This window comes from Fusarium proliferatum (genome assembly GCF_900067095.1).
Source record: "Fusarium proliferatum ET1 genome assembly, contig: FPRO_scaffold011, whole genome shotgun sequence".
NCBI lineage: Eukaryota > Fungi > Ascomycota > Sordariomycetes > Hypocreales > Nectriaceae > Fusarium > Fusarium proliferatum.
Genome location: NW_022194800.1, coordinates 936803 through 952757, shown reverse-complemented (window position 1 = coordinate 952757; position 15955 = coordinate 936803). Strand labels below are relative to the sequence as shown.

Genomic DNA, 15955 nt, shown 5'->3' with positions numbered 1-15955 from the left:
CTCCTTGGCGCCTCAGCGTTGTGCCCCCGAACTCACCTCCTCTTCTCTACCTGGCATTCGCATCAACATTGTCCGTTGCCCTGTATCCTTACAAGGAAACCATCCCATCTGCGAGTTCAATCGGCGATGGGGCCCTAGCCTTTGCCAAGACCCTCCAAATTTCATACCCCGATCGCCTTATCCCCTCAAGTCACCAATGTCGAGCAGTTAACTCCATAGTCCTTTGCTAATTCAACCAAGTTCGACATGCCTCCGGACGTCGGTGACAACGAAGCTGGCCAGTCGGCTCACGACTGGCACGATGACGCTCCGTCGCCATCAGCGAGCATCAAGTCCGACAACGATCTTGACGAAGACGGCAACCCACAACCCGGCGCGTCATCCCAACCGATTCAGAAGCGACGACGAGTAACGCGCGCATGCGATGAATGTCGACGGAAGAAGATTAAGTGTGACGGCAAGCAACCATGCACGCACTGCTCCGTCTATAGTTATGGTACGCGGCTTCTATCTAATTTATCACTCAATCGCTTGTTCTCATACACTTTAACCCTCATACTGGAAATCGGCACGGTGGCTGACCGTTACATGCAGAATGCACGTACGATAAACCTTCAAACAGGAGAAGAAATCCGGCCCCACAGTACATCGAAGCCCTGGAAAGTCGACTGCAACGCGCCGAGTCTCTACTTCACAAATTTATGCCCGATGTCGACCTGGCCGACCCGAATCTTGATCCAGCAATTCAGCAAGAATTCCGCAATCGCGAAAATGCTCGTGCCCAAGCCTCCAAGGCTCGACAGCCTCCTCCACCACCACCCCAGCCTGAGCAGAATGAAGCCCATCTGACCTCGATGATCGACTCCGTTGGTCAACTTGATATCGACGAGAAGGGAAGTTTGGAATTTCACGGTAACTCCTCAGGCGCTGTGTTCTTGAAACGTATGAAGGATCATTTCCGAGGAATGCTTGGTTCGTCCTCAAAAGCTCCGTTTCTGCCTCGTGCCGAACGACCGGCTGGTCTGGAGTCCCCCTCATTATCTTCAGTCGGAACACCCTTCTCAGCAGCTCCAAGCTACCCAGAGCTCCCGCCAAAGGATGTTGCCCGGAAGCTGTGTTATTATTCCCTTAGCTGCGCGACATGTCTCGTTCGAATCCTTCACGTTCCCACTTTCTACGAGCAAATGGACAAGATCTACGAACGACCACTGGACAATCTAACCAAGGACGAAACGCAATATCTTGGACTATTATTCTCCGTCATGTCTCTTGGGTGTATGTACAACAATCTCGACGATAATGACCCAGGAAGCATGCCCTATCAAGATGCGACGGAAGAGGGCCTCAAATATTACAATGCTGCGCGATCTGTATTACACGATGTGACCGATTGTCGCGACCTCATTTCACTACAAGCTCTTCTATTCATTATTCTTTTCCTCCAAGCCACCTCGAATCTCAGCAGCTGCTATTCCTTCGTTGGTATTGCACTGCGCTCGTCACTCCGAATAGGCCTTCATCGACACTTGCAGCACGAGAAAATCGATCCGATTGAGCAGGAAGTCAGAAAACGCGTATTCTACGTGGTTCGACAAATGGATATCTACGTCTCTACATTACTTGGCTTTCCGCTCCTCCTCAACGTGGACGATATCGATCAGCCATTCCCCTTGGAAGTTGATGACGAATTTATCACACACACCGGCATTTTACGACCACCGCCTGGATCACCATCTTTTTTCCAAGCGTTCAACGCCCATTCAGAACTCATGGAAATCTTAGCAAAGGTCACGAAATACGTCTATCCAACGAAGGGATTGGGCCAGACCGCTGCAAAAGACAACAAACCTGCCTCTACCTATCTAATTAGTTATGGCCGTATCAAGGAAATAGAAGCTGAGCTTCATTCTTGGTTTGAAAGGCTACCCCAGCATTGGCGCCCAAGCGGTGAGGGGCCAATTGAGACGGTTCGGTAAGTGCGGCAATGAAGTATTTGAAGATGTTGTAAGAGCATTACTAACCAAGGTGACAGAATCCGTCATTTGTTAAGATTTGCCTATGCACATGTTCAACTTGTGCTGTACCGACCATTCTTGCACTACGTCTCTCCTCGTCTGAGTCAAGGAAGCAAGGTCGATGAGCTATCATATGCTTGTGCAGCCGCAGCCATCAGCGTCTCTCGTAACATTGTGCACATTGGATTGGAAATCCGCAAACAGCGGGTTCTCAGTGGACCGTACTGGTTCATGTTGTACACTGAGTTCTTTGCCGTCCTGTCACTTGTGTTCTATGCTACAGAAAACCCCGAGAAACCCGGTTCTGGTGAGGTTCTAGCAGATGCTCGAGCTGGTAGACAAATGATTGCAGCCCTGGCGGAGAAGAGCATGTCGGCTGAGCGAGTTACCGGTGCCCTCAAGGTATGGCTCTACATTCGAACTCTAGTAATCTTTACTGACATTATTGAAACAGGCTCTATTTGATCAATTACCAGAGCAATTGGATGCTGGAGCGATACGACAAGCGCCTTCAAAGAAGAGACCTGCCCCTACAGGACGGCCTTCCTCTGTTTCATCTCATCATACTCCAATTCCCGCAAGCATGTCCTCAATAGGAACGACAGACTTCACTCGTGCTAGCCAGATGTCAACAAGCTCGTATCCTACAACTTTGTCCCAAGGAACAATGGATCTGCCCGGAGGAGGCATGACAGCCTTCCAAGATAACACTTTCTCAGCCAACTTCGGTGATTTCATGTCTCCCGATTTGCAGCGAAGCACCCCAGAGTCGACCAGCAGCGCAGCGACAAGTACTCAGCGCTACCCCTACGCAGGACAGCAAATGGGTATGCACAACCCTGTCAACAAACTGGACTCGCTCATGTTCCCGTCTGAGGATCCTTTTGCCTATCCAAACCAACCTATGATGGAATTGGGATTCCCGGGCAAGACAGATCAACCCACCACCATGGGAGACCAAAATCAAGATATGCAACTCTTCTTGACTGGAACTTTCGACGACGTGGAAAGTCAGATCTTTGGACAACCACCGCCCTACATGATGCACCAGCAGGGCCAGCCCATGATGAGTGCACCGAGCCACCAACCGATGTTCGCCAGTCCATCAGCCATAATGGGAATGCAGCCCGGTCAACCGATGATGCAACAACGGCGACCAGTGTCACAAACGCACGCGATTCACCAAGGGCACGCCATGTCAAACCGACGAGCGCACGCACAACGGCATCAAGAAAGGCAAATACAACAAATGTTTACGGAACAGGGCATGCAGGCGGATTGGGGAGGCTTCTTTGGCTCTGGAAGAGGAGGATTCCAAGGAATGTAACGGTCGCTACATTTGATACCCACTCATGATACGGGAGGACGGCAAGCGCGCGAGGCGTCGGCTAGTGATTTTGATCTTGATTTTTATTTCATGGGAAGAGCGATTTTGATTTGGAACGGAGTGCTTGGACTGTTAAAGGGGCTAGGATACCACGGTTGAAGAAGATGGCAAAGGAATGATCGCGTTTTTAGATATGGCCAAAGCACATAGACGGCGGCTGGGACTGGTGTACACTTGGACAAACATTGGATTGTCTGTTGAGGTTCAAGTTGAAGTGGATGTGAACAAAGGAGGGAAGCTGAATGAAAGGTGTAGGATCATGGAGAAGAAGACTACTCGTTAGCACTGCAATGAATTCAGCTTTGAGTATAGATTCATTCAATTGTAATGAGACTCGTCATAAGGCATATGAAATATCATGTTGAAAGTGGCTGACCTGAGTATTGTGCAATATATACTGCTTGGCTCGGAGATACGAGATCTCTCAGCCACTGAAGCAATCATTTGCGGATACAAGATCGGATCGTCCCGTAATCTAATCCACCTACCTTCTCCTCAACAATTCCACGCGGCGGACTAAAAGCGTCTCATTATCGATCTGGTTGCGTCATGAAATGGATGAATTAGTGCAGTTGGGCTCAGAAGGCTTGTAAGGGCGTTATCGGGGGGTTACGATACGCTGTGACCACTCCCGATGCGCACCGCAAGGAAGCGATACGGGGAAGACTGTGGCTGACTGATTACGGACGGATACTGTAACTCCAACTGTAACTGTAACTATAGGTGAGGTAGCTTAGTACCTGGCTTTAGTGTATGTGTTATCACATGAAACTTGAAGCTTCCTCTCTTTTCAATAAGCATCACATATTCTTGAGCAACTCTCCTTGTCCATCTCGGCCCTATTTAACACGCTCATTCGATCCTACGTACGAGTAAACAAGGCTGTACTGTACTGTATTTATAGTGCACGCAGATGGCACCGCCGATAACGCCGCCGAAGCCCGTCTGCGGGGAGCAGAGGCCTCAAGCACGTGAAAGAAGGTCGATGAGCTACGAGTTTGTGCTTGAGGATGAATTTGATGCGCTGTGAGTTGATCTTGGACTCTCATGCCCCTGTTGATGTGGTGTAATACTCAGATCACTGACTCGAGCTTCGTGGTAGATGTGTTGAGGTAAAGAAGAGTGACGATGACTGTGGCGGTAAAAGCAGCAGCGGTAACAAGTATCCCGGTATGTTAAAAGAAGCTCTGTCTCGCCCGTTATCGATATTCAAACGAGTACTGACATACCATGAAGCCAAACTCCATGCGCGCAAGGTCGTCAAAGAGCTCGGTGTTACTGATGGACTCATCTATCTTCCTGGGGAGCCTACACGCCTCTATGAGGACTCAGACCAGTCGCCTCCTTTCAAGCAACGCAGATAGTATGCTACCCAGTTCCCATGAAAGAAACCCTGCTGATAAAAACACAGCTTCTATTACATGACTGGCGTTGACTTTCCCGACTGTGCCGTCACTTACGAAATCGCCATGGATCGTCTCACCCTCTGGATCCCTTACGCTGAGCCGCGACAGGTCTTGTATCACGGCCCAACTCCTGACGCAGCAGAGGCTATGCGCAAATACGACGTCGATGATGTTCGATACACTGCTCAGCTGTCGAAATTCCTTCATGGCCAACTGCGTCCCGAGAAGACCCTCTATGTCCTCCACTCCGATCAGGCCCCCAAGTTGACTGATCGACCACGTGGACAGACCCAGATCAACTGCTCCAAGCTGCGACCTGCCATGGATGAGGCCCGTGTGATCAAGACGGAATATGAAGTTGCACTCATCCGTCGCGCTTCACGTATCTCTGCCGCTGCTCATCGTGCCGTGGCCGAACGTCTCCTCACTATGCGCAATGAGCAAGATGTCGAGGCAGTTCTCCTTGCCGCTTGTACTTCACGTGGTGCTCATGCCCAGGCCTATCCTATTATTGCTGGCGCTGGCGTCAATGCTTCGATTCTACATTACGGAGCCAACAACCAGCCTCTAGAGGGTAAGCAACTAATCGTTGTCGACGCTGGTTGTGAGTACCAATGTTACGCCAGCGACATCACCCGTACTCTTCCTGTCAGTGGTTCCTTTTCTAAGGAGGCCTCCGCGATCTACTCCATTGTGCAGCGTATGCAAGAAGAGTGTATAGCACGCGTTCGACCCGGCACTGTCTACTACGAACTTCAGCTCCATGCTAGTGATGTAGCTCTCCAAGGCCTGCGCAAGTTGGGTCTTCTGAAAGGCAACTTTGAGGAGATCCAAAAGGCGGGAACCGTCGCTGCTTTCTTCCCCCACGGTCTCGGTCATCATGTTGGTCTTGAGGTTCACGATGTCACTGGCTATGAGCGTCTCTTGATGAGAGATAACTTCCACGTCGAGGGTGGTAAGCGTGAGATGGTGACCGCCACGGCTCTGGTGGCCATGCATCGTATGGCTTCATCTTCCCCGCCTACAAAACCAAGACAATCTCTTCAACCCAATATGATTGTGACAATTGAGCCAGGAATGTGAGTACTATACCTTCTCTGAAACCGAGGTCCATGAGCTAATTTACCGAAGCTACTTCTGCCGCCCTTTTATTGAGGGGTACTTCCTGAACAACCCGTCACACGCCAAGTTCATTAACAAAGACCTCCTCGAAACATACTACCCAGTTGGTGGTGTTCGCATCGAAGATGACATCCTTGTCACACCCGGTGGCTATGAGAACTTGACCTCTGCTGCCCCCAAGGGTGACGAGATGCTTGATGTGATCAACGGCAGCTTTGAGAAGATTTAATGACGATATGAATGCTTGCATTTGGCTATGGAACTGTCGGTGAGCAAGGCAAGCGAGTCTGGAATGTTTAGTGTTTGAGTGCGTGGATGGTTATGGGTGGTCCAGGAGTGGTCTAATGACATTGAGGATCTGGTCCAAGTAATGAGAATGAGTTTCGGATACATAGTCTTTCAGATTTGCAATATTGATTTATGATTTTCTCTAATCATCATACTCATTTCTTTTGCTAACATAAAAACTCTCCCATGTACACACGGCTCATGCATCTAATTTACAAAGCACTGCAATACCAAGGAACAAGGCGTGAGGTCAACACTCACTATCCAAACACAAGTTCTCCCTTAAATCCATATCCCCCTCTTTTTAGTCCTCCTTCATGAAACTACAGATACTTCTTGGGCATGGATGAACGCCGTTTCTTGTAAACCACATAAGCCGCAACGAGAAGACCTTGTGTACCAAGGAAAACAAAGATAAGGAAGCGGTGGCCAGGAGTCTTGGCCATGACGGTTTCTGACAAAGAGTTGTGGTGGTCAGAGAGAGTGTCCTTGAAGGTACGCTCGGTGGATTGCAGCTTGCGGTTGAGTTCCTTTCGGAGACCCTGGATATCCTTCTCGAGCTCTAAGACACGGCTGTGTAGAGCAGTGATATCGTCGAGCTTACGCATATCGGCACGGAGCTGGCCGATCAGGGCAGTCAAGTCCTCGTGGCGCTTCTCATCCTGCTGCTGGTGGCGTGAGGAGGTGCGCTGCAGGGAGGCGAGCTGGTGGTTGGTGTTCTGGAGGCGATTGTGCAGATCCATGAACTGAGCCTTGGAAGTCTGGAAGATATCGGGATCTTCATCTGCGTACTCGCCATCGTTTCGCTTGTTGTTACTGTTGGAGGCGTCCCTGACGGGTGGAACACGTTGGTTCTGGCTCTGGCCCTGATTTTGGTTCTGCTTAGGGGGGTCACGAACAGGACCGCTGTCGCTGTTATCAGCCATAACAACCATCTTAAAGATCTCAAAAGAATCAGGGTTATCAGGGGTAGCAGCAGTAACACCAAACTGATAGCCTGTGGGAATGCTGAACTTGTCTGACTCGAAGCACAGGTTGCCATCCAACTCAACACGGAATGTCCTGGCGGTCTGTCGAAGCTTGACCTGCGAAGGTCGACCAAGGTTGCGATAGTTGTAAGGGCAGTGTCCGAATGAGAGCTCATCAACATTGCTTTGCCTCGAGTAATCGGTGTTTCCGTCGTTCAAGAAACCTCGAACCATGCCGCTGGAACCGCCAGAAGTGTCAATAACAAGAGCCAAACCGTCGAACTTTCCGACAGTGTAGATGCTCCCAGAGCCGATCGTAGCAGGACCGTTGCGAACAAGCCAGATGTTGAGGTTACCACGGCCACGATCAGGGCCGTTGGCTCGGAAGTCAACGTCGGCGATCCATTGGTTTCGAAGTAAAGGTTGCTGGCCCCAGACGGCACCTCGTTGATTACCAGGAGCAAGAGGTGTCAAGATAATTCGGTTTGAGAGAACCTCGGGCGTGTTGGGGTTGCCTTGGACAGCAAAGTTGGGGATCTGTCCACGGGCTTCGGCTGGGCTTATCCTGTAGACGCAGGGTGAGTTAGCATCATTGGGATCCCGGACAGTGCAGTACCACAAAAGTACCAAAAAGGTAGAACAAACCTTCCAGCATGACCAAAACTCAGTTCACTGATGAGATACTGAGCCTGCGACAGGCTTGCTGCCAGCAGCGCAGCCAAAGAGAAAGAGACCTTCATAGCAGCGTAAAGATGGATGCGAATAGAGAGCTTCCAATGGGACCAAAAGACGAAATAAGAACAAGGTTAGAACAATATTCCAACCGCAGACAAGACAAGACAAGCAAAGACGGGCTCGCTCCTTTTTCCCAAGTTCGGGCCACGGAAAAAACGAGCTCGGGAAGTTGAATGGAATGAGCCGAGTTGGTGGAGGCAAGGCTGAAGTCTAAGGACACTTTGCACTATGCAGCCCCTGGAACAAGCGTATACCGTATCGTACTTGGTGGTTGGAGTTTAGAGCGGGGGTTCACTGTAGACCAAGAATTCACGCTGGGATACAATAACGAGGCCTGTAATTTAAGCATTAAGATTATGAAAGAACAAAGAATCTATCAATTGACACACAAACCCAACAAGGGAGAGAGGAAAGTCTCACAAGAGAATCAGGCATTGGCTTAATGAAGCCACATGCTATCATCAAACTCAGCCTTTGAAAAGGGTTCTGTGGCGCAACCTAACTGGAGCGGCGTGGCTTGATGATGCCCAGTAAAGAGCATCATTGGTGGATTTGCTAGCTGGGTAACGAGATGGAAACTGGGGAAAAGAGCTCGGGCCGTCGGTAGCTTCAAAGAGGATACGGTGAACCCCTTTCGAGGTGTTTAGAGATTGTGTAAAAGAATTGAATTGAGTAATAAGTAAAGCAAAGACTGGCAGTTTGGGAGCTGCCTCTGTTGCTCGGACTTTGACGCCTGTGGCCAGAATAAAGTCAAAGCTACACCCCTGTAAGTAACTCTACCTACCGCTGACTGGACCCCAGATTGGATAGAGACCATTGTGCGTCTTTAGACTTGCCTGGGTTACTTTGACGGCCTAGAAGTCTTGGTTTAAGGTTAATTGGCCCTCTGAGAGATTAGCCTATAAATTCTGTCAACTCACATGGTGAAATGGGCTGAATGTTTGAAGCTCTGTTGTACCGGTCCCTTAGCTGTCAACTCATGCTAGGGTGTTTTAGTGGGGACGTGTGCTTGAACGAAGCACCTCATGTCCAAAAAAGAACACGAGCCTATCTCCTTCTTGTCATGACTTGTATCAAGATCTACTTCAATTAATCCCACAGCAACAAGGTCATGAGGCCATACCCAGCTCCGCGACAACACAAATAGTGACCGCGCATCATGAGCGAACATTACCCAACACTTGCGCAGACTGCGCTTGTGGCTGCCGCCTTCAAAATCCTCCTGTTCCCCGCATAGTGAGTCTTGTTCCATCATATCCGTCGCGTGCCGCCGCTCACCACCACCGAAAAGCAAATCGACCGACTTCGAAGTCCATCGCAATTGGCTCGCTATCACCAGCAGTCTTCCTCTAGAGAAATGGTACTTCGAAAAGACGTCGGAATGGACCTTGGATTATCCCCCCTTCTTCGCCTACTTCGAATGGATCCTCGCACACGTCGCTCGTCTGATTGATCCCCTCATGGTCAAAGTCTACAACCTCGATTACGAGAGCTGGCAAACGGTCTACTTCCAGCGAACTTCTGTCATCATCACAGAGCTTGTGTTGGTCTGGGCCCTTCAGACCTTCATCGACAATGCGCCTCTAAAGTCCCGTCGCGCCGCTCAGGTCGCGGCTCTATCTATCATCCTTTCTCCTGGACTTCTCATTATCGACCATATTCACTTCCAGTACAATGGCTTCATGTACGGAATTCTTGTCATGTCTCTTGTTCTTGCTCGCGACAAGAATGAGCTACTAACCAGTGGGCTCATCTTTGCTGCCCTCCTATGCTTCAAGCACATTTACTTGTACTTGGCGCCGGCTTATTTCGTGTATCTCCTGCGAGCATATTGCCTGTCGTCTAAATCCATCTTCCGAATTCGCTTCTTGAATTCCATCAAGCTGGGTTTGGGTATTGGAACCATCTTTGGAGCTGCTTTTGGACCATTTGCAGCTATGAATCAGATTCCTCAGCTTCTGAGTCGATTATTCCCTTTCTCTCGTGGTCTATGCCACGCTTACTGGGCGCCTAATGTCTGGGCTCTTTACTCTTTTGCGGATCGACTCTTGATTCACAGTAAGTTCTACCTGGATTCAGAACAGCTACCTCAGCCATTGGTCTAACATTATCTAGTTGCCCCACGCGTGGGCTGGACTGTCGACAAGAACGCCTTGCAGAGTGTCACTCGTGGCTTAGTTGGAGATACAGCTTTTGCCGTTCTGCCTGAAATCAGCCCCAGGACATGTTTCGTTCTCACACTGTTCTTCCAGGTCCTACCTTTGATCAAGCTATTCTCTCAACCAACCTGGGAGACGTTCATCGGTGCTGTCACCCTGTGCGGCTATGCCTCCTTTCTCTTTGGCTGGCATGTTCATGAGAAGGCCATTCTTCTTGTCATCATCCCCTTTAGTCTTATTGCCCTCCGAGACAGACGTCATCTCGGAGCCTTCCGGCCGCTGGCTGTTGCCGGTCATGTATCACTCTTCCCCCTGCTATTCACGCCGGCAGAATTTCCCATCAAGACACTCTATACTATCACCTGGCTTGTTGTCTTCCTCATGGCGTTTGACCGCCTTGCCCCTGCTTCCAACAAGCCCAGGATCTTCCTACTAGACCGGTTCAGCACACTGTACATTGCCGTGAGCATCCCACTCATTTTATACTGCTCACTCCTCCACCAGATCATATTTGGCAAGAGCTACGAATTCCTTCCTTTGATGTTTACGAGCTCGTATACTGCGATTGGCGTGGTTGGAAGCTGGTTGGGTTATATGGTTGTGTATTTCACAGCATGAAGTGTTGATGATAGATACCCAATAGATTTCATATCTCTTCTAAAAATAATAGACTCTGACATGATGTTTTCTGAGTAAAACGTAGCATTCTGTTGGTAGTTTGATAGCAGGAATAATCGCTGCTCGACCTGTGCTTCAGAGACCCTGAGTCTATCCAGGGGCACAATCAAGCTGGCTGGCTTCTTGGGGTCTATTCACGATAGTTTGTCATTCTATTGTGCTTTTTATCCTCGCGCGTGCGGAAGCAGTGGCAGGCAAGTACACAATAGCATGCGATACCAAATGTGGAGCTTCATAGAGCACAACGCTAGGTTATGTCCCTGGAGGAGGTTGTGGCTCCAGCTCTTGCAGTGGCATAAGGGCTCTTTTGCCGGTGCCTAAAAGTGCAAAGATATTGCATGTAGTCTAAATAGATTACGCCTGACTGCCGAGCTTCGTTTGGGGGCATTTATGAAGTGGTATGGCTGTATATAATTCCAATATGACTTACACGACGCGATTTACAGAGAGGCTGAAGAGGCTCTTGTTCTATGTCATGATGCTCCGTTAATTCCGGGCAGTCTAGATATAATCTTACTACAGTGACAGAGTGCCATCTCCAGAGGCTCTGTGACTCTGAACTTCTCTTTGCTGGTGATTATCGTGAGTGATTGTGGTATCAGAAGCTTACTTGGCGTCCCGAGATGACGGTCTGGAGTGTCTCCAGGAGAATTTCAAGATTAAGCTATATTAGGTACAGCTTCCAGAATCTGCATTATCTGTTTCTGAATCCATGTTTTCTGGGTGCAGAGTGACGTGAGGATTATAAAGAGTCCAAGAACGTGGGCAAAAAGTTAAGTTAGGCTTGTTTTATAGGCGGGCAAAGTTGAATGATGGATCTTGGACGAGGAGGAGGAGGGCCACGGGCCGACAGGGGTTGGAGGTGGAGAGGATGGAATGGATCCATGAGGAGCTAAGCTAAAAAAAAAAAAGCTGGGATATGACAAGACATTTTGACGCGCCTAGAACGTTGACTCCAACAAAGTATGGATATAATGTAATGGACAGTACACAAGTAAATTGTATGTAGTAATATATCATATATACACTTGTCGATGTGTCACTTCTCTCACTTTTAGTACCGTATTAGTCTCATCCTCGGGTATCTGCAGCCGCATTCTTCATCAAAGCATTGGATCGGACCCTAATGAGGTGCCAGCCGTGGAGGGCACCTCAGGGACGGCATTGACTCTAAGTACCTGTACTTGCAAGTTACTGAATCATGGCGCATATCTTAGTGGCGGCCCGGGTATCTCTCAGCTCCCAGTGACCCACCGTACTACCGGGACCTGACCTGCCCGTTAAACTCCCTCCCGCCAGCCCAGGTCGCGTACTTGTAGCCCGCTTCTTTTCCTTCTTTGGATTCTTCTTTTCTTCCTACATCATTCTCCTCGCTCTAGTCACGCCCGCAGCTTGTCTCTGCCTCGACAACGTCTGCGCATTGCAAGAGATATCTCATATATCATCTTTTTTCGCGTCTTATACCTTGCTTCTTCACCCTTCCTCGACCTCCGTTGCCTGCGAGCGTGTAAGTCGTTCAACTCCGGACTCCGTCTCTCGAGGAGCCCACCCCCGATTTCTATTTCCCACCTACGCGCCCGCGCTCTCCTCGATCCGCCCACGCAAAGCGAAGCGACCCCAAATTTCGTCTTAGCACCGTTCTTCAACGTCGCGTCTTCCACCACAATCACCCTCGTGCTCATGCTGCAATATAGCATCGCTTTCAACCTTCAATCTTGTTAGTGGGGGCAGGCTATACCTTAGCCTTGCAGGTGGTTTCTATTGCACATCCGACTCGGCCGCTTGCGCCTCGATTACTTGACCATGGTACGCGCTTCTCTTGCTTGCTTCTCGGCCACTTCGCCTTTGCTAAATAAGTATCACCAGGTCCTCTTCAAACGTAAACCGGTCCGCTTCTTGCCGGCACAGGAAATTGAAGATGAGAATACTGAGGTACGGCTAACTTAACATAGCTATAGGTTTTGCGCAATGGCTGAACAGTAATAGGTCTGGCACATTCCTCAAACAGGGGAGATCTTTACCTCATATGAGGACTATCTTGATCGGTAAGTGCCATGTACCACCCGAGTTCAATATTACACCTTACTCACACACCTTTTAGAATGGATTTCTATAAACAGGTTAGCCATGATATCTGGTTTACACCTCGACATCCCTTGCTTACCCATCCTGCAGCGTCGCTTTAATGATCAGATTACAGGCCATTCCGGTCTGACTTTCTTTGAAGCTCTAAAGAGCGAGGTTTGTTTTGTAAACTTTCATTCATCGTTCAACGGCTAACAATGGCTTAGCTTGCTGGCGGCAAAGAAGTCGAAGCTTCGTTTCCTGAGGCGTTGAAAGGTCCTATACTGCGTAAGGTGCAGTTTCAGACCGTTTCTCGCCTGGATAACCTCGTTGATCAAATCTACGACGAGTTCAAGCATGACTATTACCCTGGTGAAGAGGTCACGGTGACCATGAAGGGGGGTGATCGCGCTCACGGATTGGTCCGCGACAAGACAACTTTTGGTCCCCGCGCTCTTCCTGATGGAACTCACTCTTTACCTACAACCCGCTATCTGGTGGATCTCAAGGACACAGAACAGGACACGATTGTAACCGATGAGCACATCTGTCGCGACCGGGGTATCTTCACCAAGGCGATGCTCAGATCTTTCATTAAGAAGACTGTCACCCGCGATGCATGGAACGGGGCACCGTGGTTAGTTAAGCATGACTATGCGAGCCAGTATCATATCGATACTCGTGTCCCTCCTCACCTTCGATACGACACCAAGGTTATGGAGCGTAAACAGCTCCAGGCCCAGAAGCGAGCCCACCTCAACCATGACACCAACGGACATGATCTGACTTCTGCACTTCATTCTGGTCCAGTGCGTCTGCCGGAACTCAAGCCGGCCCCCAAGAGTAAGGCGAAGCCTGGTCAGCCGGGTTCTGGTTCCAAAGGTCTCAAGTGGCCTCTTAACATGCCGGTTCATGGCAGCAACCCATTCAGCTCTCCTTCGGAATATGGCATCCAGACACCAATCCAGCGTGAACCTACGCCGCCACCTCCTCCACCACCTCCCCCAAAATATCCCATCGAAGATTTGCAGCTTGAGCCCCGAGATGATCGCAAGCGTCCGCCACTTAAATTTCTCTGCAGAAACCCACCTGTCAAGATTGAAAACGACGACATGCCTCAGAGTGAGTATTGCGACAAGATTGAGATGGAATCGATTGGCCCATTGCTGGAGACTTGGGACACCCTCAATGTGTACTGCGAGGTGTTCAAGCTGGACTCGTTCACATTTGACGATTATGTTGAGACCCTCTGCGTTGCATCAGAGGATGTTCCGATTCAATTGCTTGACGAGATCCATTGCTCAGTATTGAAGATTCTGGTGGACTCCGAAGCCGATGGTGGCAAGGTTCGCATCACTTTACCCGAAGTCGACGAAGAAGATAGCGACGAAGACAGCGATGAGGATGCCAGCGCTCTGCCAACTCCTGAACCTGAGGCTCGGCCAGTTGGACGAGCTACCCGCAGTAGTCTTGCCAAGGCAGAGGCAGAACGTTTGGCAGCTGAGGCTGCGGCCGCCGAGAAGGAAAGCGAGGAGGAGACTAAGCATCGTGCCGAGCAACTTCTTAAGGATTACGACTGGATCGAGCACCTTCGGAAGCGAGACTTTACTAACGGGGGATGGGAGCGAATCATGGTTGGCCTTCTCCATCAGTTATCAAAGAACGAACGTCGACATGAGGTCTGCGAGGAGCTCTTGCACCTCCTTGTGCCTGCTGGAGTTGACGCTACTCAAGAAACTGTCAAGCAACGATACGCCCAACTCGATGTCAACCAGCGTGTCAAAGCTTTGCAGATAATCTGCATGCTGACCACTGAGACCAAGGCCATGCGAGGCTACATGGAAGATTGCAGCGAAACCATGACCACGTACCGCAAGGAGAGGATCGAATGGCAGCGGCAACGTAAGCAAGCGTAAGTCAAGAGCCAAACTTTCCCATTTGGCAGCGAATGCTAACAATCTATGCAGCATTGAAGATCTACGCCAACTCAATGAGCAGAAAAAGATCCTCCTACCAGATAACATGCCTCCTTCCCCACCAAAGGAAGAGGATGGAGACGTGAAAATGGCTGATCCCGAAGATTCCATTATCTCGCGAGGAGGAGACGGCGAAGAGACGGAAGATGACCCATCGGCTCGCAAGCGCCGACGGCCTCAGACGGCCAAGCAGCGTAAACAAGAGGAAGAAGAGGCTCGCAAGAAGGAGAAGGCTGCCAAGATTACTAAGACGCCCAAGCCGCCTGCCCAGTCAAAGCAGTTCACCAAACTTTTGAAAGATATTCAGAAGAAAGAGGAAGTCGTCAAAAAGTGTGAGGAGGAGATTGCCGTCATCGAAAACGATCTGCGCGAGGCTGACTGCCCTCGAACCCGAGTACTTGGAAAAGATCGCTTCTGGAACCGGTACTATTGGTTCGAACGAAATGGCATGCCGTATGGTGGGCTTCCCGATAGCTCGACCGCATCAGCCGATTACGCCAACGGCCTGATCTGGGTTCAAGGACCCGACGAGCTTGAGCGAGAAGGATACATCGACCTGCCTGCTGAACTCCAGGAAGAGTACAAGGAAAAGTTCAATATGACTGTTCCTGAGCGAAAGGCTATGGAAGAAGCCAACACCAGCGTCTTCAATGCACACCAGTGGGGTTACATCTCGGAGCCGGCGCATGTAGATGAGCTCATCAAATGGCTGGACCCTCGTGGTTTCAACGAACTCAAGCTTCGAAAGGAGCTCTTAAGTTTCAAGGACAAGATCGCCAAACATATGGAGAGCCGCAAGGCCTACCTCTCCAAGGAGGAAGATGGCGATAAGAAAGAGGAGACCCACAAGCGAATGAGCACTCGCATCCGGGACAAGTCGCCGGAGACACCCAACTACCGCAGCCTCCAGTGGGAGAACACGACCGCGCTGGAAGAATTGGGACACTTACACAGTGATCCCCCGCCACCTCCCAGATCTCGAAAGCAGACTCGAAAGCGGGAGGCCGTTAACGACGCTCCAGCCCCAGCAGCAAAGTCTCGCCGACGATGAAGAAAGTTGTGTATTGCTTATGAAGTAATATCCGTCTCGTATCAAAACGGTGTCTGATGTGCGAATTGACTGCATAGCAAAGGAACAAGGAAAGCATCCAGAAAGA

General features: G+C 49.9%; 5 protein-coding genes across 5 annotated transcripts; 4 read left to right on the top strand and 1 right to left on the bottom strand.

Annotated features, from left to right (window-relative positions):
• Positions 1–246: 246 nt before the first annotated feature.
• FPRO_08504 (uncharacterized protein) lies at positions 247–3342 on the top strand (the record flags this gene model as incomplete). The annotated part of the gene is made up of 4 exons (XM_031222179.1): positions 247–496; positions 595–1972; positions 2033–2417; positions 2470–3342. The coding sequence occupies 4 exons, from the start codon at positions 247–249 to the stop codon at positions 3340–3342; spliced, it is 2886 nt and encodes a 961-aa protein (XP_031087664.1).
• A 973-nt stretch (positions 3343–4315) lies between these two features.
• On the top strand, positions 4316–6159 carry FPRO_08503 (putative prolidase; the record flags this gene model as incomplete). The annotated part of the gene is made up of 5 exons (XM_031222178.1): positions 4316–4428; positions 4505–4572; positions 4639–4765; positions 4814–5887; positions 5940–6159. 5 exons carry the CDS (start codon positions 4316–4318, stop codon positions 6157–6159), a joined length of 1602 nt encoding a protein of 533 aa, XP_031087663.1.
• A 382-nt stretch (positions 6160–6541) lies between these two features.
• On the bottom strand, positions 6542–7926 carry FPRO_08502 (uncharacterized protein; the record flags this gene model as incomplete). The annotated part of the gene is made up of 2 exons (XM_031222177.1): positions 6542–7751; positions 7832–7926. The coding sequence occupies 2 exons, from the start codon at positions 7924–7926 to the stop codon at positions 6542–6544; spliced, it is 1305 nt and encodes a 434-aa protein (XP_031087662.1).
• Positions 7927–9080: 1154 nt separating this feature from the next.
• On the top strand, positions 9081–10698 carry FPRO_08501 (uncharacterized protein; the record flags this gene model as incomplete). Its single annotated transcript, XM_031222176.1, has 3 exons — positions 9081–9157; positions 9213–9979; positions 10037–10698. 3 exons carry the CDS (start codon positions 9081–9083, stop codon positions 10696–10698), a joined length of 1506 nt encoding a protein of 501 aa, XP_031087661.1.
• Positions 10699–12561: 1863 nt separating this feature from the next.
• FPRO_08500 (putative ITC1-subunit of Isw2 chromatin remodelling complex) lies at positions 12562–15849 on the top strand (the record flags this gene model as incomplete). Its single annotated transcript, XM_031222175.1, has 6 exons — positions 12562–12690; positions 12745–12803; positions 12860–12878; positions 12934–12999; positions 13050–14734; positions 14790–15849. The coding sequence occupies 6 exons, from the start codon at positions 12562–12564 to the stop codon at positions 15847–15849; spliced, it is 3018 nt and encodes a 1005-aa protein (XP_031087660.1).
• Positions 15850–15955: the final 106 nt, after the last annotated feature.